General features: G+C 36.8%; 1 protein-coding gene across 1 annotated transcript in view; it reads left to right on the top strand.

The window, feature by feature from the left end:
* Positions 1–22,952, top strand: part of HAF01 (HAC13 protein (HAC13)) — a 49,914-nt gene that overhangs the window by 5,054 nt on the left and 21,908 nt on the right. The window contains exons 6-11 of the mRNA XM_022299401.2: positions 5,147–5,268; positions 5,999–6,167; positions 6,432–7,539; positions 12,254–12,456; positions 12,618–12,855; positions 16,279–16,615. Coding sequence (XP_022155093.1) covers positions 5,147–5,268; positions 5,999–6,167; positions 6,432–7,539; positions 12,254–12,456; positions 12,618–12,855; positions 16,279–16,615 — 2,177 coding nt within the window. The remainder of the gene's footprint in view (positions 1–5,146; positions 5,269–5,998; positions 6,168–6,431; positions 7,540–12,253; positions 12,457–12,617; positions 12,856–16,278; positions 16,616–22,952) is intronic.

Here is a 22,952-nt window from a genome sequence, read left to right as displayed (position 1 = left end):
CCTCCTTAATGCTTTTTTTGGTTGGTCATGGGTTTAACTTATCAAAGCTTTCTTGAAATCTTTTTTTGTTTGTTTGTTGATATCTGTGAGTGTCCGGGCCAGCTTTATTACGCGCACCTGGACTAATCTCACGGGGCAACTGCCTGATCGTACAACATTTTGTGCCGGGAAACGCATAGGAATTACTAATTTCTAAGATAGGTGTTCTTGAAATCTGTTTTTGCAAAGGCTCTTAGTTATTGTAAATCCTTTTAATATCCTTCTAAAAATTTTGATGTAGTTAAGTAGCTGCTTCATAGCTTTTCTTGTTTATTAGCTACTGTTATAGCTTTTATTTTAGTAGCTTTACTTTTACTGCACAGTAACAATAGTTACTCATGTAATTCTTATGCTTGAAACCTCTATAAATAGGTTTCAGCGTTTTAATGAAGAGGCATTGAATCATTTCTTAAAAACCTTGTGAGGTACTGCATCAAATTGGTATTAGAGCACCAAGATTCTTGGGCTCTTTTTTGACATGGCAAGCAAGAAAGCTCCCACCAATGTCGTCGTAGGAGACTCTTCTCTTGTCAAGAAAGAGGCGGATCAAACCACTGCCCTCTCACCACGAGCCACAACCAAACGTTTGCCTTCGATTGAAGGAGCTATGGAAGATATCAAAAGGAATGTAGGTGAGATATGACAACTTTTGAATAAGATAGCTTGGCGACTCGAAGATTCAAACTTGCAACAAAATGAATCAAGAATGGATCAAGAAGAACAACAAAGAGGACAGGGTATTAAAATTCTTCAACACCAACGGAGAAGATTTCAAGAACCTGTTTTTGCACCAAGAATTCTACAAGAACTGCAAGCTAATCGGCAAGAATCCAATCGAAATCCTTTGTTAAGGAGAGATGAAATACATCTAGATTCTTCAATTAACCATCATGGGATGACTTAAATGGTCAATGAGGGCCAATGTTAATAGCAAAGGACTTAAAGGGAATGAGTTCAAATCATGGTGGCTACCTATCTAGGATTTAATATCCTACAAGTTATCTTGTCAGCCAAATGTAGTAGGGTCAGGCGGTTGGCCCGTGATTAGTGGTGGTGTGCGCAAGCTGGTCCGGACACACGGATTTCATAAAAAAAAAATAATCTAGATTCTTCAAGTGAGGAAGATGAGATCCTTAATTTGGGAGAAGATAGACAATTGATTAGATCCAACCAGCAGCAATTTTATGATACAAAAGACATTAATCTTCATCAAGAACAACAAAAGCAACCTATATTAACAACAAGACAACACCAGGAATAGGGGAACCAGTCCACAGAAAATATTATGAATTTTCTCCACCACGATAGATCTTGCATTCAAGAATCCAACTTTTCTAGCAAAGAAGAAGAGTTTTTCTATGGGTTTGTTGTAGATTATTTTGATGACCCTAAAGAAGATTCTCATAGGAGTGAAAAGATTGAAGGAGATGAAGGTTCTCCTATTGAACTTCAAGAACATGGCAAGTAGACTTCAAGAATGTAGATCCAAGAAGGAGAAAGATTCAATGTGTGGGAAAGTTGAGAACCAAACTCATTCGGCCAAGACAATTTCTAGTTATTCCAAGAAAATTTTGAGAAGTATTGGGATGAAGAATAAAGTGGGAAGTTTTGAGAAGGATCCCAAGGAAAAGAATGTTGATGATTTGGAACACACTTGTATCAAAAAACTATTGCATCTGGGATTTAATTCAGTTTGGTCACTTTATCGTTGTTTTGATGAGTTAAAAAAGACATTTTCGGTTGGAGTATTTTTTTAACCACAAGAAGAAGCAAGTTTCTAGTTTGAGGATTGTTCACCGCCTTCTAACTTCACTGCTTTTAAACTCAAGGACGAGTTTCATTTTGGGGTCGGGGAAATTGATGTAGTTAAGTAGCTGCTTCATAGCTTTTCTCGTTTATTAGCTACTGTTATAGCTTTTATTTTAGTAGCTTTACTTGTACTGCACAGTAACAATAGTTACTCATGTGAGGTGCTGAATCATTTCTATAAATAGGTTTCAGCCTTTTAAGGAAGAGGCATTGAATCATTTCTTAAAAAACCTTGTGAGGTGCTGCATCAAGTTTCCTCATCTCCGAGTCCAGTCCCTTGATTTGGTCCCTGTGGTTTTTGGGTGCACTGCTTTTTTCCATATCCTTTTTTATTTTTTTTTATTTTAAGAAACAAACTTTTCATTATAGATGATTTGGAAGAAAAATGTTCAAGGATACAAACTCCCAAAGGAAGTGAAAAAGGAAAATAGAGCTAAATAAAAAACAAATACCAAACGAGCAAAAGGAAAAGGGTCTAGAATGAGCAAAAGGATATAATAAATCTATCTTTCCTGAAAGGTTATTAACAATAATGCCCTATTGTGGTACCTCATGTTGATGATTCAGACTCGGCAATCGCGGTAAGGAAAAGGGTCTAAAGGTGTACCACACACCCTATTGGGAAATATGTGTCATATGATGGTTTATCGAAGTATTATCGAGCTTATTGTTGATTGTGTTCAAGTATCAGCCAACATCCATGAAACTCTTAAGCATCCTAGTAAGAGAAAAGCAGTCCAACATGAGATCGACACACTTGAAAAAATGGCAGATGGGTAGTGACAAATTTGCCCAGTGGGATGCAAGTGGATTTTAACTCTAAAGTATAAGAGAAATGGGAGCATTGAAAGATTGAAGGCTAGACTTGTTTCTCGAGGATTCACTCAATCCTATGGGATTACTACTAGGAAACATTTACTTTGGTAACTAAACTCAACACTATAAGGATAATCTTATCTCTAGCTGCCAATCTTGATTGGGGTCTTCAATAGTTAGACAGTAAAAATGCCTTCTTGAATGGCAATTTCAATTTGGAAGAAGAGGATTACATGGATATTCCTCCTTGTTGTACGGGGAACTTTAATCCCACATAGGTATGCAAGCTTAAGAAATTGCTCTACAGATTGAAGTAGTCTCCTTGTGTATGGTTCAGTAGTTTTGCAACTTTTATTAGAGCCTTAGATATTCTCGGTGCCAATTAGATCATACTTTGTTCGTCGAAAGGAGATTAGAAACTCAAATTGCTCTCTTAATAGTATATGTTGATGATATTATTCTTTTAGGAGATGATGAAACAAAATTGCAGATGTTAAAGAATCACTTTTCCCAATAATTTAAGGTCAAGGATGTAGGGGTTCTCAAATATTTCTAGGTACGGAGGTTGCTCAGTCTCATAAAGGTTCTTTTTGTCTCGCAAAGAAAATTTGTGCTATATCTTCTTGAAGAAACTGACATGCTTGGGTGCAACCAACTGATTCTCCTGTGGTCTCATGAGCAAAACTTGGCAACTTTAGTATAAGTAAAGTAGCTGGAGTAGTTATAAGTTAGGTTGTTAGCTCACAACTTAGCTTTAAATGATCATTGTAAAAAAGCAAGGGTCCTTTAGGGTTGAGCTGGTAGAGCTTGCTTTTGGAGTATGTGGAAGGAAAGAAATCAAAGAGTGTTCAATGACACTTCTCACCTTTTTGAAAATTTTTGTAAAAATTTACAAATTAATACGGCCTCTTGGTGCCTTACTTACAGGAGATTTTTTTTTGTAATTACAGTCAAGCTTCTCTTTCACGAGATCGGCAAGCTGTAATGTGGTAGCTTTTTTGGTTAGGGCCTCCTCGGCCCTCGCCCGTAGGTTGTTCTCCCCTTTTTGGTTATTATTTATATTATATTTTGTCTCTTATCAAAAAAATAAAATAAAAGACCGTTCGTGAAAACAACCAGCAGTGGCAGTTCTCCCTTAACCCAATAAAATAGGGGATTGTATGATATTTTCAGATGATGAATAATAATTGAACTTTTCTCTATTTGAGTCTTCACCATGGACTCAATCACGAGCGCATGTCAATTCACAGGAATAAATACCAATGCCTTTTCGGGCGGCTCAACTATCTTTCTCATACATTTCCAGTCTACATAAAAGCTGTCCAGGTTACTGTTTGTTTGTATAAGGTAATCTTGTAAAATGGAGAAGTCAAAGGCATTTGTGGTTGCAAGAAGTAGTGCTGAGGCAAAATTTACAACTTTGGCTCATGGCATGTGTGAGGGCATATGGTTCAAAAGAGTCTTAAAGGGAGTTGGAAAAAGGATATATATATATATATATATTTTTTTTTTTTTTATGAGAAACAATGCTTTCATTGATAAAAATGAAAATAGTTACAAAAGAACAACATAGGCATACAAAAAGACAGCCCAAAAAGAGCTCGCCCCCTACAGAAAAGGACTCCAATCCAAAAGAATGAGGCCTAACTGATGACCTTAGTGATCGAACCCCATAAGGAAGTATTATATCTAATAAGTTCCCAAACATAATCCTCCGATCTCTCCACCCCCTAAACAGTCTATTGTTCCTCTCTAACCAAATACCCCATAAAATAGTCAGAAAACAAGCCTGCCACAAAAATGGAAAAGGGATATTTATCACCAATACAAATGATGTATGATTGTTTCAATCAAGTTGCAATAAGGATTGCAAAGAATCCAATTCATCATGATAGGATAAAATATGTTGAAATTGATTGACACTTTATCTTAGAAAATGTCCCTAATGAAGTGGTTCAACTCAATTATGTAGCTACAAAGCAACAGATGACAGATATTCTCTCTAAGCGATTACCAAGACCTAACTTTGAGGATCTAAATAACAAGTCTGGTTTATGATATATACAAACAACCCATCTTGAGGAGTGTTTAAAATGTGTGTTAAATTAGGGCATTCTTGTCAATAACCTTTTGGAAAGTTAGATTTATTATATCTTTTTAATTAGATTATTTTGCTTGCCTTTCCCTTTTTTATTTATCAAGGTGCAATCTGTAGTAGTAAATAATAACGTGAAAATAAATTTTCTCCCGAAAGCAACACTTATGTAGTTAATTATCACATTCTTGTAGCAAACCCTTTACTCATGTTTAGGGAAAAAAATGTTTGTGGTTTTTTCAGGTTATAAGTTGTAAGAGAAACAGAGTAATCAAGTTTAAATTACTTATTTAGTTTTCTTATGAATGTTATAGTTTCTTTCTTTTATTCATTTTCTCTGCCAACATTAAGTATTGATATTTGACTTATTTACCATGACTCTTCCAGATGAGAAAGGTGAGTGCCTTGAGGTGGCTTATGAAGGAGAAAAATCTGTTGCAGATGATGATATACAATCTGCTTCTCTCAATAATGAAGTTATAACCAGTAGTGCAGAAGAATTGCTCGAGGTCTGTTTATGTTTATCTTATATTTGATTTTTGCATTTTATATATGTTTGCTAAACGTGTATTAATTTCTTGACGTTTCTAATGTTACTGGATTTTGTCGTGTTATCTTTTTTCTTTTATCGTTCTCTGGATGAATTTTGTGAAAGCTTTCTTTTGGAACACTTGACAAGAAAGGAATATCGAAACTTTCAGAGACAAGGAGCGATCTTTTGATATATATATATATATATATATATTTTGAAGCATACTCTTACTAGTTGTATCTTGGTGTAAATGCTCCCCTTTTCATCATTATTGCTTTTCTAATCTTTTATCCAATTGGATACTTATTTTATAACTCCTTTTTCATGGGAATCTCCCCTTTTGTAATTTAATCTCATCGATAAATTGTTTCTCATAAAAAAAAAAAAAGAAACTTTTTGTGACTAGAAACTTAGTTTATTGATTTTTTGTGTCACCTTGAACTATCATATCTTAACCTGATGTACATTGTGAAAGAGAAGTGTGGTAAGTGTACCTAAGAAATCTAAATTGTTCAACTAGGTCACTTTATTTAAAGGTCAAAGTTCTTCGTGGGTTAGTTCTTCATGCAACATAATTTATAAAGCCATTGTGGTTCCTATGGAAAATTACTCGTAGAGTTACTGGCTTGTTTCAGACTTTGCATTGATACTGTCATGTTTAAAGCTACTGTTACCATGTTATGGTTCTCTTGTGTGGTCGTTAACAGGAGACACCTGAAGTACAGAAAAAACTACTGGACGAGAAAGCTCATACTCCCTTACCTGTATTGTGCATGGAAAATGGGATGGCGATCTTACAGTTTTCTGAAATTTTTGGTGTTCACGACAGTTTGAAGAAAAAGGAGAAGAGAGAATCTAGATATTGTACTCGTAGAGGTACTTGTCCTGAAATTATTATATGCGGCTTCCTATTTCAAGTCCTTTTGATCTCATTCCAAATTACAAATAGCATGGTTCTTTTACGTTAGCTGTTATAAATCTGTAATTGTTTTGTACAAAATCTGGAGCTACATCATGTGAAACAACAGGGTTTTACTATTAGCAATCTGGCCATCAACTGTTTTTCTGGATATCTATTATTTGCATTTTGCTTCAGCTTATGAATTTTTATTTCTTGTTATTTCTTCCCCATCTTTTCAGATAAATATAGGTCTGTGGATGTATCTGATATTGTTGAAGAGGATGAAGAGGCATTCTTACATGGCTTCAGTCAAGGTGTATCGTGTGTGAAACCAGCATCTGTCGTAAAAGATGATACTACTATGTTTAATCTGGATGACCCAGAATTTACTAAATTTGGTGTAGTGCAAGGGGTTGATGTAATGGCTGCAAGAGTGGACTGGCGTCAAAAAGACAATTGTTGTGGTGCAGAACCCATGAAACAAGTCTTTGCAGAAAATATTTCCATTGGATCAAATTCATTATTGTTTAAAAAATTTTACCCCCTTGATCAGCAAAATTGGGAAGAGGGGATTTTGTGGGATAATTCTCCGGTCTTAAGTAAGAACTCTGCTGGTAGTTGTGAGGTATCTGGATCTGATCTGGAAGATTCAGTTAGTAGTGATGTGGAACAACAAGTTTCTATTCAGATAGTTCGATCAGAGCACCATATAGATCCAAATGACAGGAGACAGAGGCTTTCCCAGCACGACCTTCCATTACTGGAGCCTTTTGGCTCAAGGAAATTTTCAGGGCCAGAAGAACCTTTCTCACCAGAAATGATTTATCATCCTCAAATGTTGAGACTAGAATCCTGGAAGGATGTGGACGGATCCTGCCAATCAGAGGGTACGAGGGAAAATTTTTCAGAGGAGCATCAAAGCAATGCTATAAGATGCTTTAGTAAATTTTCCCCAAAGAACAGAAGAATGTTGGAAGGTTCTTGGTTAGACAAAGTATTATGGGAATCAGATGAACCCATTGAAAAACAAAAATTTATCTTTGATCTTGAAGATGAACATATGCTTTTTGAAATCTCAGATGAAAAGGAATCTAAATACATTCAGTTTCATGCTGGAGCTATGATTTTAACACGGTCATCAATGTCAGTCAATGGAAATTCTTTTGAGATATCTGGCAGTGGAGGTCAAGGTGGCTGGAGATTTGTTTCTAATGACAAACACTATTCCAATAGAAAAGCATCTCAGCAACTCAAATCAAATTCTAAAAAACGTTCTGTTCATGGTGTCAAAGTTTTCCATTCGAAACCTGCGATGATGTTGCAGACAATGAAGCTAAAGTTGAGCAAGTAAGACTAGTGAAATAGTATTTCTTCTAGAGATACCATGAATGTCTGCGTCTACTATTATAAACTAATCTCAGCTTGCTAACATTTGGTATTAGAATATGTAGGATATTTAATATCTTAAAGCAGGTAGTCACCATATTTTGAATTCATGGCCTTGAAAGACAGACGCTATTACAACTTGTCTGATCAATGGGGTTCACTCTACTGTAGCTTTTTTTTTTTTTTATTATAACTTTTTTTAATAACAAGAAACAACTAGAAAAACGTTCAATAAATAAAAGCTCCCAAAGGGATTGAAAATAAAAACTAACAACTAAAATTTAAAAGTAAAGAGCTCCAAGTATTTTTTTTTATGAGAAACCAAATTTTCATTGTGAAAAGAAGGATAGAGAACAAAAGAACAAACCAAGGGACTGCAGAAAAAATAGCCCAAAATAGCCTACGAGTAGTGGAGTCCCATAGCTACCATACAAAAAAAACCCAGCCTAAAATAATGATACGTAATGGATAATTACATAAGTCCTTAGAAGAGCCAAAGTACTAAAAATCTCCAAATATTACAAGAGCCGAAGTATTAAAAAAAACTTTGAAGAATGCCATGAAATCTAAATGTTGAATTGTTGAAATCTTTATGTTGTTAATTTGTTACTCTTTGGTTCTTTTTAGTTGGATTCTTATGAGAGCTCCTCGGCTTCCAACTATGTGATTGAATAAATCCACCTCAAGATGTTGCGGGTTGAGGGCTCCTTCTCCCTCCCTTTCTTCATATATATACGAAGAGGTGTTTTTTGTGTATGTATGTTTGTATATGTGTATGCATTGATATGCACATATGCGTCCATAGGTATTAACATGTTAGTCTGCTTGTGGTTTTAGTTGATCTGAATCATCTGATTAGTGTTTCTGAGAGGGGTTGAGGTGTCATTCTGCAAGGTTTCTAGGTGGAGAGAGATAGGCTGACTTAGTTTCATCTTTAGTTTTTTTATGACATGAGTGGTTTCTCCTTCGGCAAGGAAGAGTCCTTTGTTAATCTTAATTGCCTTTGTCTTCATTTGAGTTGATTTCTGGTTTGAAGATTAATAGAAGCAAATGTTTTGGCTTAGCAATTAACTCTGATCCCTCTAAGTTTGTCAGGTCGGCAACTTTGGTGGGATGTGAGGTAGGTTCCTTCCCTTTGTATCTGAGTCTTCTGGGTCTTCCCATAGGGCACTATCATAGATCTTTGTCGTTCTGGGCTCTTATTATGGAAAAGGTGCAAAAACGTCTTTCTTCGTGGAAAAAATATTTCTTATCCAAAGGGGAAGATTTTTCTTTGAACAAGAAATGATTTTTTTCATTGAAGAGATGGAAAGAAACAAGAGTTCAAATATACAAGCCCCAAAAAGGGGAAAACAAAAAGACCGAAAGCAAAATAAAACAATGATAAAGTTATCATGAGGAGGGGATAAATAAAGAACTCCCTATTCAAACACAACCTTTTGTAGAGAATAATCCGAAACACACTTGGAAAGAGCACACCATTACGACGCTTTAAGCCTAGCTGCTTCAAAACGATCCAACTAATGCCTCTGAGTACTATAAGGAACTGATTATGTTCCAACCATAGTTATGAGGTAATAGCCTTTATGATTTGGTCCATAATAAAGTTGGTCTTGGAGCCAAGGGAAGACCGATAATAAGCTGAAGAATATTATTCTGAGAATATTAGACCCATTGCAACTTGAAAATCCAGAAAAGATAAAACCAACAATATATAGCATATGAGTAACCAATGAAAACATGGTTATGTTGTTCTGGAGCTGTGGCCAAAAGAATCAGGTAGTGATTGTGTCAAGACTCAAGAGTCCTTACCTAGGTGTCTTGCCAATCCCCCCGCATGGACATCTTGTATGATAGCCTCCCAAAGAGAGGTATGAGGGATGCATAAGGCATTTCCCTTGAATAAGTATCCGTTTACCACATGGAAATCATTGTAAGCCGTATGTGTACTACATTGGTGCCATATGTCATGAAAGTCTGCCACCCTTGTAAATGTTAGGGAGATGGTTAAATGCAATGATTTTACCTTTTAGAAGTGTTGAGAGACTTTCTTTTCTACTCAGTGCAACAGCAGCCTTGTTAGTAATTCCAGATTTATGTTTAATAACAAAATCGAACTGTTGGAGAAAAGATAACCAACGAGCATGCACACGACTTGTGGTTTTTTGAGTGTGCAGAAACTTGAGTGGCAAATGGTCAGTGAATAAAACAAACTCCTTGCTCAAAGGATAGAGTTCCCATTGTTTGTTTCAAATCTGTAACCAAGGAATATAGCTCTGGCTCATATGTACTCCATTTTTGTCTAGAAGGGTTGAGTTTTTAACTAGAGTACTCTATAGGGTGATTGTTTTGGGACAGCACTACACCTATCCCTTTACCGGAAGCATCAACTGCTACCTCAAAAGGTTGGTTAAAGTCAGGTAATGCAAGGACAGGGGTATGGCTTAATTTAGTTTTTATAAGATGAAAGCTCTCGGCCTGGCTTTGGTCCCATGAAAAGTGGCCCTTATTTAAGCAATTTGTCAAAGGAGCAACAAGAGAATTGCAGTCCTTGATGAACTTTCGACTGAAGGAAGCAAGACCAAGGAAACATTGAACATCCTTTACTGTTTTTGGTTCTGTACAATCGGAAATGGCATTAATCTTTATAGGATCCATTTTAACCTCATTATGATCAATAATAAACCCTAAAAAGGAAGTTTTGGCTGCCACAAATAGGTGCTCTGATACCAATTGATGCAGCCTTGCACAATTGAATTTTGATAATAACTCAATAGCCCTTTATTAACGAGGCTGAAACCTATTTAGAGAGGTTTCAACTTTAATTGTAGAAGAGTGACTAGAGTTACAGTGCAGTAAATGCAAATCCAACTTAAACAAATCTTACAGGTAAGCTATTTAAATGATAAAGGCTATTTAACGGCATCTAACTACATCAATTTTTGTCAATGGAGGAAAGGAAACAAGTTGTCTTGAGAGGGATTTTACCGAAAAGACACCTGAAAGCTCAAGACTCCATCTTCTCTGGTAATCGTTAGTATCAATTTTCACAGCTTCTAACTCAAATAAAAGAGAGCTAACTAGTTGATTTCATCTTCCTTCAAAAATCTTCTAAAATGATCTTCCATGAGAGACAAGATAAGTCCCACAAATCTGAAAACCGGGCCATCGAAATTCAGTGACACTTTAAAAAGAAGTCGCCAAAAGTATATTCTCTTAAGAAGATCTACACAGACATTAAGAAGATAGATACACGCTAAAAGTATATTCTCTTACCATTCCAAATTTTGAAGGAAGCATAATTCTCCACACTCTTCCATGATTTGGAAATGTTGTGCCAAGGGCTGTGGGGGCTAGAATTTCTGTTTCCAGAAGAATGCCATTCAAAAGAATCAATACCATGGATGCTGACAATTACTTACCGGAGTTGGATTCAAAGATAAACCTCTAGCTCCAGTTGGCCAATAATGCTATATTCCTGGATTTTAAACCATCAATTCCTAAACCACCATTGGATCTCGTCTTTTGCTGATAGGGAGATGTTGGATCTCGTGGCCTTATTGTCCTTGGTGGGAGACTTTGTTGTTTGTCCGGGTAGCAGGGTTTCTTGTCTTTGGTCTCCTAATTCTTCTGAATGGTTTTCTTGTAAATCCTTCTTCATGGCAGATCCTTTCCCCTCTTATTGCTCCATTTTTTCTTCACTGTAGAAGGTTAAGATACCAAAGAATATCAGATTTTTTGTGTGGGATGCAGTGTTGAATTTTTTCTTTCATTGTAGGGGATCAGTAGAGAATCTCGATCATCTCCTTTTGTCTTGCCACGGTGCTTTCTTGGTTTGGGATTGTTTGTTTCAGGCTTTTGGGGTTTGCTTTGTTTTCTCTAGAGAGTGTAGGTTGGAGGAGGTTATCCTTCACTCTCTCTTTTGGGTTTAGGGGCGATTTTTGTGGTGCATCAGTTTTTTTGGCTGTTCTTCGGGGTATGTGAAGTAGAAACAACCAATTTTTAAAGGATCGAGAGAACTTTTGAGTAGGTTTGGACCCTTGCTCATTCATTCACTTTTCTCTTTTTGGTTCAGTTCAGTGTCTATAAATTTTTGTAATTACGTCTTAAAATTGATCTTGTTAGACTGAAGTCCTTTATTTTAGTTTGACCCATTTTGTTGTCTTTTAGTATACATTCTTCTCAGTGAAAGCATGATTTTTCATATATATATATATAATATGTAAAATATAGAATGTGGAAAAAGGGTGCTTTTGAGGAAAAGTACTGTCTTAGGGCATCCCGTTGAGACATCAGTTCTAATAAGGCAACTCTTGTTCGATTATATTATTACTTTTTTGAAAGACGTTATATGGAGCTTGATTGAGTTATAGCTTGCAATACATTATTTTTCCTGCAAAGATTGGTGCAATATGATATATTTTGTTATTTATGTGCTTAGTATTGCTTATGAGTAACAGATATTTAGTTATTCTTTTTAGATAAAAAGAAATCATATGATAAAAAGGAAGAATGTTCAGAATGGAAGGACCAGAAAGTCTCACAAAACCACAATAAAATTTGATGAATATCTTTCAATATACATGTGAAATTTGTTTTATCTTTTTGATCATGGCTATATTTCATCAAAAGCAATCTCTACTCCACCGATGTGTTCTTGTCTACCTTTTTGCAGCAAAGAGCTAGCTAATTTTCATCGGCCTAAAGCTTCATGGTATCCCCATGATAACGAGATGGCTGTCAGAGAGCTACAGAAGTTGCCTACTCAAGGACCAATGAAGATTATTCTGAAAAGTTTAGGAGGCAAAGGCAGCAAACTTTTTGTGGACTCTGAGGAGACTGTTTCGGCTCTCATGGCCAAAGCTTCAAAGAAGCTAGGTTATCAAATTTTCTTTTTTGGGTATTTTTCACAAGTTTATCCTTTCTATTTGTGTAATGTACATGCTATGCTGTATGATGACTTGTTTTCTCTCTTCGTTACTACTAAATTATGTCAAGGGGTTAAATTTTTTTATTGTTTTTTTTGATCTCCTGGTTAGATATGAAGTCATCTGAAATAGTGAAAGTATTTTATTCTGGAAAAGAGCTTGAACGAGAAAAATCTTTAGCTGCCCAAAATGTGCAACCAAATTCCTTACTTCATCTTGTTCGTTCGAAAATATTTGTAATGCCATGGACACAACATTTACGTGGTGATAGTAAATCCGTGAGATCTCCTGGGGCATTCAAAAAGAAATCTGATCTTTCTGTGAAAGACGGACATGTGTTTTTGATGGAGTAAGTATAGTGTTCTCCTCTTGTATAATATTGATGCTTCACAACATGTTGATTCTTGGACTTTCTGTATTCATTGTTGTTTCATTTATCTAGGTATTGTTCTGCTTAGTTCTTGCTCAGAGTTGAACTTTGTGGTGCATTGGCAATAGTCATCGGATTTATTGTTTGTTTATTGGCATGGTGTTAAATGAATAAGTATATCCTTTGCAAGCTAAAGGCCAGTTGCCAATCCTGTAAATATTATACTAGTTTATCCCCTCAATTAAGAGAGAGAAGGAAATGTCCCCTACAAATTAAAAATCCCATAGCAATCGATTGAAATGAATTGAAAATACTTCTTTTTTATTTTTAATTTTATTTGGTAAATGGGGGTTTTTATTTTTGGCATTTTAATGTAATTTTGAGGATTCTGTTCAGAATCCTTAATTGATGTCTGATTCTTTTACTATGGCAACTTTTCAATCATCCATCAAAAGTTCTAGTTCCTTTTATGAAAACAAAATTGAATTGAACCTTAAATGTCATTGATGTTTCTGATGGCCATCTATGCTTCCATGGATAATGCTTATACTGTCTGCTTTAGATAGGCAACAAATACTTTTCGGCCTGATTCATAAAATACTTCAATTAGAATGATTGTCTGAACTTCTAACGACCTACAGAATAATGTGAATCGGAATGTTTTGGTAGTTCATGTTTCTGGATGGAGTATGATTTAGCTTTTTTTTTGGTTTAAGAAACAATTTCACTGATGTGTGAAATTACAAAAGGAGTGTGACCCCAAAAACCAAAGGAGTTACATGAAACTTCTCCAATTGGTCAAAAGAGAAACCATACTATAAGAGTAAAAAAGTGGAGATGCTTTGCACCAAGACATAGCAAGAAAAATGATGATGTCAAAGAGTTGAGTGAAAGGGAGCTCTTTTTCTATGAAGCGTCTATGGTTTTCTTCATTCTAAAATGTCCAGGAAAAAAGCTCAAAGGATGTGTTTTTAGATGGTCGCCTTCTCTTTCTTGAAAGGATGGTCCACAAGAACATATAAGAGTAAATTTGTGATATCAATAGGTAAGCCACTTTCCAATCGGATGCTAGTAAAATCTCATTCCAGAACAATGTTGCAAGGGAGCACGTGAGGAAGAGGTGAGGCTGTGATTCTCCATGTCTTTTACAAAGGATGAACCATTGGGGATAAATGGCAAAACACGGAAGCTTCCCTGTAATCTATCATGGGAGTTGATGGCCTTGTGTGAAAGCTCCCATATGAAGAATTTAATCTTTTTTTGGGGTAGATTTCACCCCATATAGCTTTGGCAAGGGGGGAAGGGATGAGGTATTCCTTTGTGACCAAGTCAGTTAGGAGGGATTTGATAGAGAATAATCCATTGCTGTCTAGGGGTCATAACCAAGAGTCTTCTCCCAAAGTGAGTCGGACAGGTGAAAGCTGGTTGGAGGGTATAACCCATTCATCAATTTCACCATCCTTGAGATGTCTCTTAAAGCCCAAGTCCCAAAAGCCAAGTTCTTTGTTCCATATGTCCTTCACAGATTCTGTTTTTCTAAGAGAAACAGAGTGGAGTTGAGGGAAGATTGTCGTCAAGGGGGAACCGAGCAGCCAAGCATCAGACCAAAAAGATGTAGAAGCCCCATTTCTAACTTGTGAAGTTGTACGATCATGTATGATATGCCAATGCTTATAAATATTCTTCCATGGGCCACGTGCATGTTTGATGGATTTGGATCTGGGTTTGGTATTAAAGGATTTGGAAGAATATTTGGCCTCAATAACTCGTCTCTACAGAGCTGTTTTTCCCCTTGATATCGCCAAATCGATTTTGCAAGTAAAGGTCTATTCTTGTCTCGCATCCTATGTAGACCGAGAGCACCTTGCTCCATGGGCAGGAGAAGTTATCCCATTTGACAAGGTGTGATGATGGAAGACTCAGAGCTGCCCCTCCAAAAGTAATTCTTGAAAAGTTTCTCGATTGCTAAATCAACCTTGTTTGGCGTGGCAAATAAAGAAAGGTAGTAAATGGGGAGGTTTGATAAAGTGGCTGGGATGAGAGCGTGTCTACCACCTTTAGAAATATAGGAGTGTCATGATTGTAGTCGTCTCTCAATTTTCTCAAGAACATGGGCCCAAAAAGCTGCTGCATTTGGATTAGCATTTAATGGAAGACCAAGGTATGTGTTCAGGTTAATGTTAAGTCTCGATGCCTCTTCGAACTCCTTTATAATGGTGAAAGGATTCCGAATAGATTCATCGTCGTCAATGGAGAAGAGTATGGCAATGAATCTTGTCCCAACTCAACCCCTTTGATAAAATTTGTGGTTGCTGCTTGTGTCAAAAGGCGGCTAAGGCAATCAACTACCATGATGAATAGGAAGGGTGAGAGTGGGTCCCTTGTCTAAGCCCTCGAGAGGCTATAATTTTATCTCTAGGCCTCCCGTTGATGATGATAGAATAGTATGATTTATTTATAAAACTTGAAAATGAACATAATGGGTAAGACTCAATGAGACCTACTGGAAATTTTATAAATAAAATCTCAAGCAAGGTAGGAACTCTTTATTTTAAATATTATTAAATTAAAATAATATTGATGCATTAAAGTATTCTTCATTTCTTTACCTCAAAAAAAAAAAAAGAATCTTCATTTATCATAAAAAAATTGATGCCATCAGAGACTTTTTTTTTTAAAATCTTTTTTACAAGAAATGAACTTTTGTATCGATATATGAAAAGGAACAGTAATTGTTTAAAGATACAAACCACAAAGGGATGAAATGCACAAATGAAATAAAAGATAAGTTCAAATACAAGATATTAGATAAATAAGTACAAATAAACCAGCCAACGGACAATTAAGGTAAACCGTAGACAAAAAGTTAATTGTCTGTTTGATAACCATTTAAAATTTTAGTTTTCCATGTTAAGTTTTGTTTGGACTTTTTGTTTTTTGCCAATTTTCCACAGAGTAATGTTTTATCTTTTTTTTTTTTTTTTTTTTTTTCTTTATCACTTATCTGATCATTTTTAAATGGGTATATGACTATTTTCTTATTTTTCTTATGAGTGTTATCCATTGGGTATCCCTGAGAGTCAAAAAGGGAAAATATTGCTGCTTTTTTAACATACAAGTTGGTAATGTAATGGCCAGATGTTACTTTTGATACCAAAAATCTATCAAACAACTAGTGAGTCGGCTTCTCGCCCAAAAGGAAATTTCTTCAAGCTTCAATGATTCGAATATCTCATTATACTTTCTGGAATTGAACAAGGACCAGGGAGATTTTTGTAAAGAGAAGAGAAGAATCCCACAATTTCTTCAAGCTTTCTGTACTTTCTTATGATAAAAGAAAAAAGTGAAATTACTACTTATATGTTTACCATTCACAGTTTACCTATTATCTCATCTTTGTAGGTATTGTGAAGAAAGGCCTTTACTTTTGGGCAACATTGGAATGGGGGCAAGATTGTGCACTTATTACCAAAAATCATCCCCTGATGATCAAACTGGTGCATTATTGCGAAATGGGGGTGATAGCTTAGGGCATGTCATTGTCCTTGAACCTTCTGATAAATCTCCTTACATTGGAGATATAAAAGGTGGCTCAGTACAGGCATCTCTTGAAACAAACATGTACAGGTCACCTATATTCCCCCATAAGGTGCCAATGACTGACTATATATTGGTTCGTTCTGCAAAGGGGAAGCTTTCCCTCAGACGTATTGACAGAAATTTTGCAGTTGGCCAGCAGGTTGGTTGTTTTAAATTTGTCTATCTGGATGTGCTTTATCTTATTAACTTAATTTTTTTCTTATTTTAAACTTAATTTTTTTCTTATTTTAATTTTATCAGACTTTTTCTCTAATATTTGCTTGATTTCATACTTTAATGGCTGGATTTGATGATTTGATTGTTGGCTCTATTTACATAGATATTTACTCTTAAATGTTTTTGGATATTTATATGCCTTTTCTTAAGTACGGAAAGGATGAACTTTCTTGGAACTTTTTGGTTTAAGTACAATCTTATATATTTTCAATCTGATATTGTACATGGACAGAATATACAGTCGAGTGAAAGGTTCTTATCCGCTTGCAATTAAGTTGTTCCTTTCAATCAGGAATTGCATTTTAGTCAGTGTTATTGAGGCGCACTCGGGCGCTCGCCTCAAGCGAGAGGCGAGGCGATTTCACCTAGGTGCGCCTTGCAAGGTGCTCAAGTGAGTGCCTCGGCGAGCCTCGGTGCGCTTTTGCGCGCCTCTCTCCTGAGGCCGGGCGAGACGATCTGCCTTATTATTATTGTTTTTTTAATTTTTAATGTGTTTTTTATTAACAGAATCCTTCTCCCTCGTGAAATACCTCAGTCTACAAACCCTAATCATTCTCTCTGCCTCTCGATATTCACCTTCACCACCCTCAATCTCCGGCCATCGCCCGCTCCCGTCTCTGACCATCGCTGTTGCCGCTCCCGTCTCCAACTAAACTTATTGAATTTGGTTGTTTTATGTATCTTGTTGACATTTACTATGACACTATTTTGGTATTTATTTTTTAAACTATGTTTACTATATAAATTTATGCACTATATATATAATTTTTATTTATTTATTAAGGTGTGCCTCGCTTCACTCGGACATCGCCTTTGTATCGCCTCTCGCCTCAAGGCGGTCAAAGGGCTTGTTGCCTTGCTCCTTGAAAACATTGATTTTAGTTTCTGTCGGGGCTCAAAAAAGAGGCGGGTTGGAATTTTTGGAAATGATGAATGAGTTTCAGTCTATTTATAAGGATATAGTTGCTTCTTCTAAGGAGATTCAAAATGATAATAAAGTGCCCAACTCTTCGGTTTTGGACACGGGGAGGAATTTTTCGATTAATACAGTTGTGGCTCCTTAAAAGGATTTTTGGATTAAAAAAGATAAGGAAGTAGTGGTATTGGATTTTCAATTAATTTTTGTAATTACAAGGCTTCATTCTTTTGAAGATTGGAAGTTAATTTCTGAAATTTGAAAAAAAGAAGTTTCAGGGAGCTGTTTGATTGAATTTATTTTCAGCTGATAAAGCTCAACTAAAAATGAGTGATTGCTAGGATATTGAGGTTAAGAGATAATTAATTATTGGCAAAAGTTTGGTGGTATTTACATCAATATCAAAAAATGGTGTGCTAAAATCATGGAAAGGTTGAGTTGGTTGGGAGCAGCTCACCTTCTCTCGGTGGTGCTACAAGGAAAGTTCCTTCGTAATTGTAGCCTTTCTATGATTATTCAAGATTGGAGAACCATTCTTATTTACTTTTGGGAGGGAGTCTTCTCATCCCCTGCCTTAGGTTGTTTTGTTTTCTTTATAAAAGAGTTGGCTGGGAGCTATGGAGCTTACCTTTCTTTAGGCATGCGGCTATAGGCAAACACTCCTTGGACGAGCATGCCCAAGACATTTTGTCCCACTTAATCGGTTGACGTTTCTATCAATTGAAGCAACTTGAAGTTGTCGATCTTCATCTTCTAAGCCTTGAGGTCTTCAACTCGTTCCCAACTGATCTCTCGATCGGGAAGGTTTTCCCACTTGACAAGAAAGTCTGAAGTCTACAAGTCGCGTTTCCCACCTTTCTAACTCTATTTGCTAGTATTTCTTTTGCTTCCTTGTCTTCTTTCGGCTTCAGGTCGATGACAGCACATAACAACATTCCGCCCCTCACTTATTGATTAGGATACTAGGGTTTCAAGTTATTCACATGGGTTACGGGGTGAATCTTCATCCATGAGGGTAACACCGCCCTATAAGTGATGTTCCCAACTTTCTTGAGAACTTTGAGATCCTTTGTACTTTTTGACTAGTCTCTGATTTATGCGGCCTTGAAAAGGATCTCTTCTGGTCTCAACTTGATAAGGACTTAGTCACCTATCCAGAACTCGAGAAGGTGATGCTTGCAATCTGCCCACTCCTTCATATGTTTGGAGGTTTTTTCTTAGTAGGCTTGGGCAATCTGATGTAATCAGTTAGTTTATATTCTGTTTTAGTTGGTTAGTTAGGTATAAACAACCTTCTGTTAGTTATCTTTTAGTTAATTCCCTGTTAGTTATGGCTAGGTGCTTATAAAAGCCAGCCATCTCTGTAATCAGGCTGATCTTGATTAGAATTTCAGTTTTCTCTAATTGGTTTACACCAAATTGGTTTCAGAGCCCTAAACAATTCTTAGGATCCAGTGTTTTCAAGGCGCAAGGCGCACCTCAAGGCGACAAGCCCTTCCATCGCCTCAAGGCGAGAGGTGATAAAAAGGCGACACCTGAGTGAAGCGAGGCGCACTACATAAAATGTTAAATAAATAATATTTATTAATAATTTATATGTAAAATAAATAAATATTCAATTTTAAAATGTGAAAATTAAAATAATAATAATATTTTAAATAAAAAATTAACTTAAAATAATTGATAAAAATAGAAATATTCGGAACAAAGAAAAAATAAGTAGAGAGAGAATTGTATTTGAAATAAGCTGCAAAAGAATTAAATAGAAATAGTTGTATTTATTGCAAACAGCTGTATTTATAGTAAACAGCTGTGTTCATGACCATGGGAAATAGGTGACAGCTAACTTATCATGCAAGCACATAGAAAAGTGAGCTGCCTTCCACCTTTCCGTTTTTTGAAAGGACTCTTCTCCTCAGACTTTTCTTCTTCAACTTCTTTCTTCAACATGTTCTGCAACTTCTTTCGTCAACATGTTCTGCTTCAGTTTTTCTTCTTCCTCCAAGTATACCATCTCTCCCTTATCATCTCCTATGGTTCTATTTTTGTCCTCTCTTCATCTTTTGTTTATTTTCATTATGAGGTGGGTTTTTATCAAGTTAAAATGATTTAAAATTAAAAAAAAAAGATATATGCGTCCGCCTTCAACCAGGCGCTCGCCTCGCCATAAGACAAGGGCGCGCCAAGGCACAGTGAGGGACGCCAAGGCGAGCGCCCGGTTGAAGGTGGTCGCCTTGGCACCACTCAAGGCACACCCAGGCGAAATCGCCTCGCCCCTCACCTTAGGCGCTCGCCTGGGTGCGCCTCGAAAACACTGTTAGGACCTGATAGCGGGAAAGAACATAGCAGCTTCCGGCAAAGGGTCTGCGGTGGACCCTTCTATAGCGCAAACTCTATCCCCTAATACAACCACTAATCGCTTGCTGTTAGTTCGAGAGAATGTGCAGAATATCCACACGTTACTAAAGAGCGTGTGTAGGCAACTGAAACGAAATTCGGTTGAACAAGAGCGACTTCGACTTGATAGGGGTAATTGAGGTAACACAGGCTGTGGGGAACAACATCAAGAACGTCCAAAAATAGATCCCGTACTCCAGTTGTTGCGATGTATGTGGAAGATCGCGGACGGAGGAATCAAGACTTGCAGATAAGAGTCCAATATTTAGATTCTTCCGGAGAGGAAGATATCTTTTTTCGGGAAAACCGTCGGTTTGATAGAGATGACCACCAAAACAAGGGCGGTGTTCGAATGTATTACCGAATGAAGATCGATTTACCTACTTTTAATGGGAAGATGGATGTGGAAGCATTCTTGGATTGGATAAAGAATGTCGGAAATTTTTTCGACTATACCAACACTCTAGATGATAAAAAGGTTGCTTGGTCGCCTTCAAATGCAATCTAGCGATTCCGCATGGTTGGGCCAGCTGGGAATCAATCGGCGACGTCTGGGAAAGCGACCTATCCGCAGCTGGCCGAGGATATTACGCCTCAGTTAGTTTATATTCTGTTTTCGTTGGTTGGTTAGGTATAAACAACCTTCTGTTAGTTATCTTTTAGTTAATTCCCTGTTAGTTATGGCTAGGTGCTTATAAAAGCCAGCCATCTCTATAATCAGAGGCAGATCTTGAATTAAAATTTCAGTTTTCTCTAACTGGTTTACACCACAATCTCTGTCGTTTGCCCGTGAAATTATCGGTAAGGAAGTGATTAGTTTCTTTACGAATCTATGCTCTTCATACGTTGGTCTCAGGTTTGCCCTAGAAGGTGTTGGGTGGAAGCCTCTTTCTGGTGGGATGAAGGATTATGAAGAGGAAATTCATAGTGATCACGAGTCTTGGTAATTTGAAGTCGCAAGTCCCGATGAAATGACAATGGAATTTTTTTTAAAATCTTGGAACATGTTGGAAAAAGATTTAGTAGCGCCAGGTGTTCCAAGATATATATATATATATATATATATATATTTTGATTTTTTTAAAAAGGGGATCATAAATAAATGTACAAACAAGACCTACATTTGCCTTATTCCAAAAAAGATGAAGGCCAATACAGTGAGCGAGTTTCAAACTATTAGCCTAACTGCGTCTCTATACAAAACCATGGCAGATTACTTTGTAAAGGGAATCGGCTTCCCCATGTTCACTGTTGAAAGAGATGCAAGGAGGGACTTATAGGAAAAGTCTTTGAAGCATCTGGAGGCCATTCCCGTCCATCTCTGCCTCCACTGATCCGAAGTATTGAGATAGAATTCGAAAGAATTGCCCAGTCTAAATCTCATCATCTCTCAAATTCCTAGTAGGTTTAGGTCCGTGAGCTAGTCGCTCAAATCCAAGCCTCAACAATGGTGATATTCAGATTAGTATTCAGCTTAAAGAGCTTCAGAAAGTTTGTGTTGAGAGGGCCTTGGTCCATCCAAAATCTTTCAAAAATTTGAGAGAATTACCATCACCAATTTTGCATGTAGCTTTGCTTTGGATAGTTGTGATTTCTTTTGATATGTGAAACCAAGGCACTTTGGAGGATATATGGCAGGAACTAATAGGCGAAGACATATTTATATGATCCTTGTACTTCTCTTGGATAGCCTTGCACCAGAGAGCATTTTTTTCAGCGGTGAATTTCCACAGGAAGAGCTTTCAATGTTCTTGATCCAAGGCAGGAATCCAAAATAGAGACACAAAATAGGTTGGAAGATTTGAAAGGGTTTATTGGATTAGAGTTAAACGACCCCTTTAGAGATGAAGGTGGATTTATTTTTTTATTTTTTTGGTAAGATTTAAGAAACAATTATTTCATCGAGGGTATGAAATATCCAAAAGCATGATGGCTAATTAAAAAAGCCTTCCAATTAGGGGCAAGGGCATTTAGAGAGTAGCTATTGAAAGGTGAATAAAAATATTTACACCATCCAAGAGCTAAAACAATAACCCTATAAAAAAACCTCAAAAGGGAGAGTTCGAGAGATGTAGCGTTGAAGATTCTTTTGTTTCTTTCTAACCAAAGGCTCCAAAAAATTGCCCTGATGAAATGTTCCCATAGAATTCCTCCTTCCTTATTAAAAGGATGAGCAGTCAACAAAGAGCTAAGAGGGATGGAGGGACTATTGTGTAATGCCGTATGCCATCCGAAAGTCTCGAGCATTCTGTTCCTAAACAAAGAGCTAAGACCGTCTAAAGGCGAATTTCCTATTGCAAAATAGAAAAAGGATGTGGAACTTCTATTGGGAAGGTAACTCGAAGGCTCCCTTGAAACATTTAGTCCAATGGAAAATTTCTTCCTCTCCATTGGAGGCAGGTGGCTTGGGGATTGGTGGTATACAACAGAAAAATAGGGCTTTGTTAGCCAAGTGGGAATGGCGTCTTTGTAATGAACCTTTCTCTCTCTGAAGAAAGGTGATTGTAAGATTTATGGATCGGACTCCTTTGGTTGGAAGACTTTGGAGAAGCGGTCAAGTTGTTCTCGTAGTCTTTGGATCAATATTGCTAAGCAATGGGACAAAGTGGAACATTTTTGTTCCTTTATAGTGGGTAACGACAAGCATATCGTTTTTTGGTCTCATGTTTGGCTTGGAGATAGAGCTTTGAAGGACAAATTTCCATCTCTTTACCGAATCTCTTCTAATCCAACAGGTTCGGTCTTTCATCATTGGGATTCAGCCACTCAATCTTGGAAAATTGAAACTAGACCTTTTCTAAAGGAAGTGGAAGTAGGAGCATTACGGAGTTGCTGTCCTCCCTCAGCCACATTTCATTGATTTCTAAAGATGATCAACAAAGATGGTCGGCCGGCCTTTTCACGGTTAGTTCCTTGTGCACAACCCGTCGTTCCTCCTCAATCTTTT

The sequence above is a fragment of the Momordica charantia genome, assembly GCF_013281855.1.
Source record: "Momordica charantia cultivar OHB3-1 chromosome 9 unlocalized genomic scaffold, Mcharantia_2.0 BLBB01000009.1, whole genome shotgun sequence".
NCBI lineage: Eukaryota > Viridiplantae > Streptophyta > Magnoliopsida > Cucurbitales > Cucurbitaceae > Momordica > Momordica charantia.
This window is presented reverse-complemented; position numbering and strand designations above follow the sequence as displayed.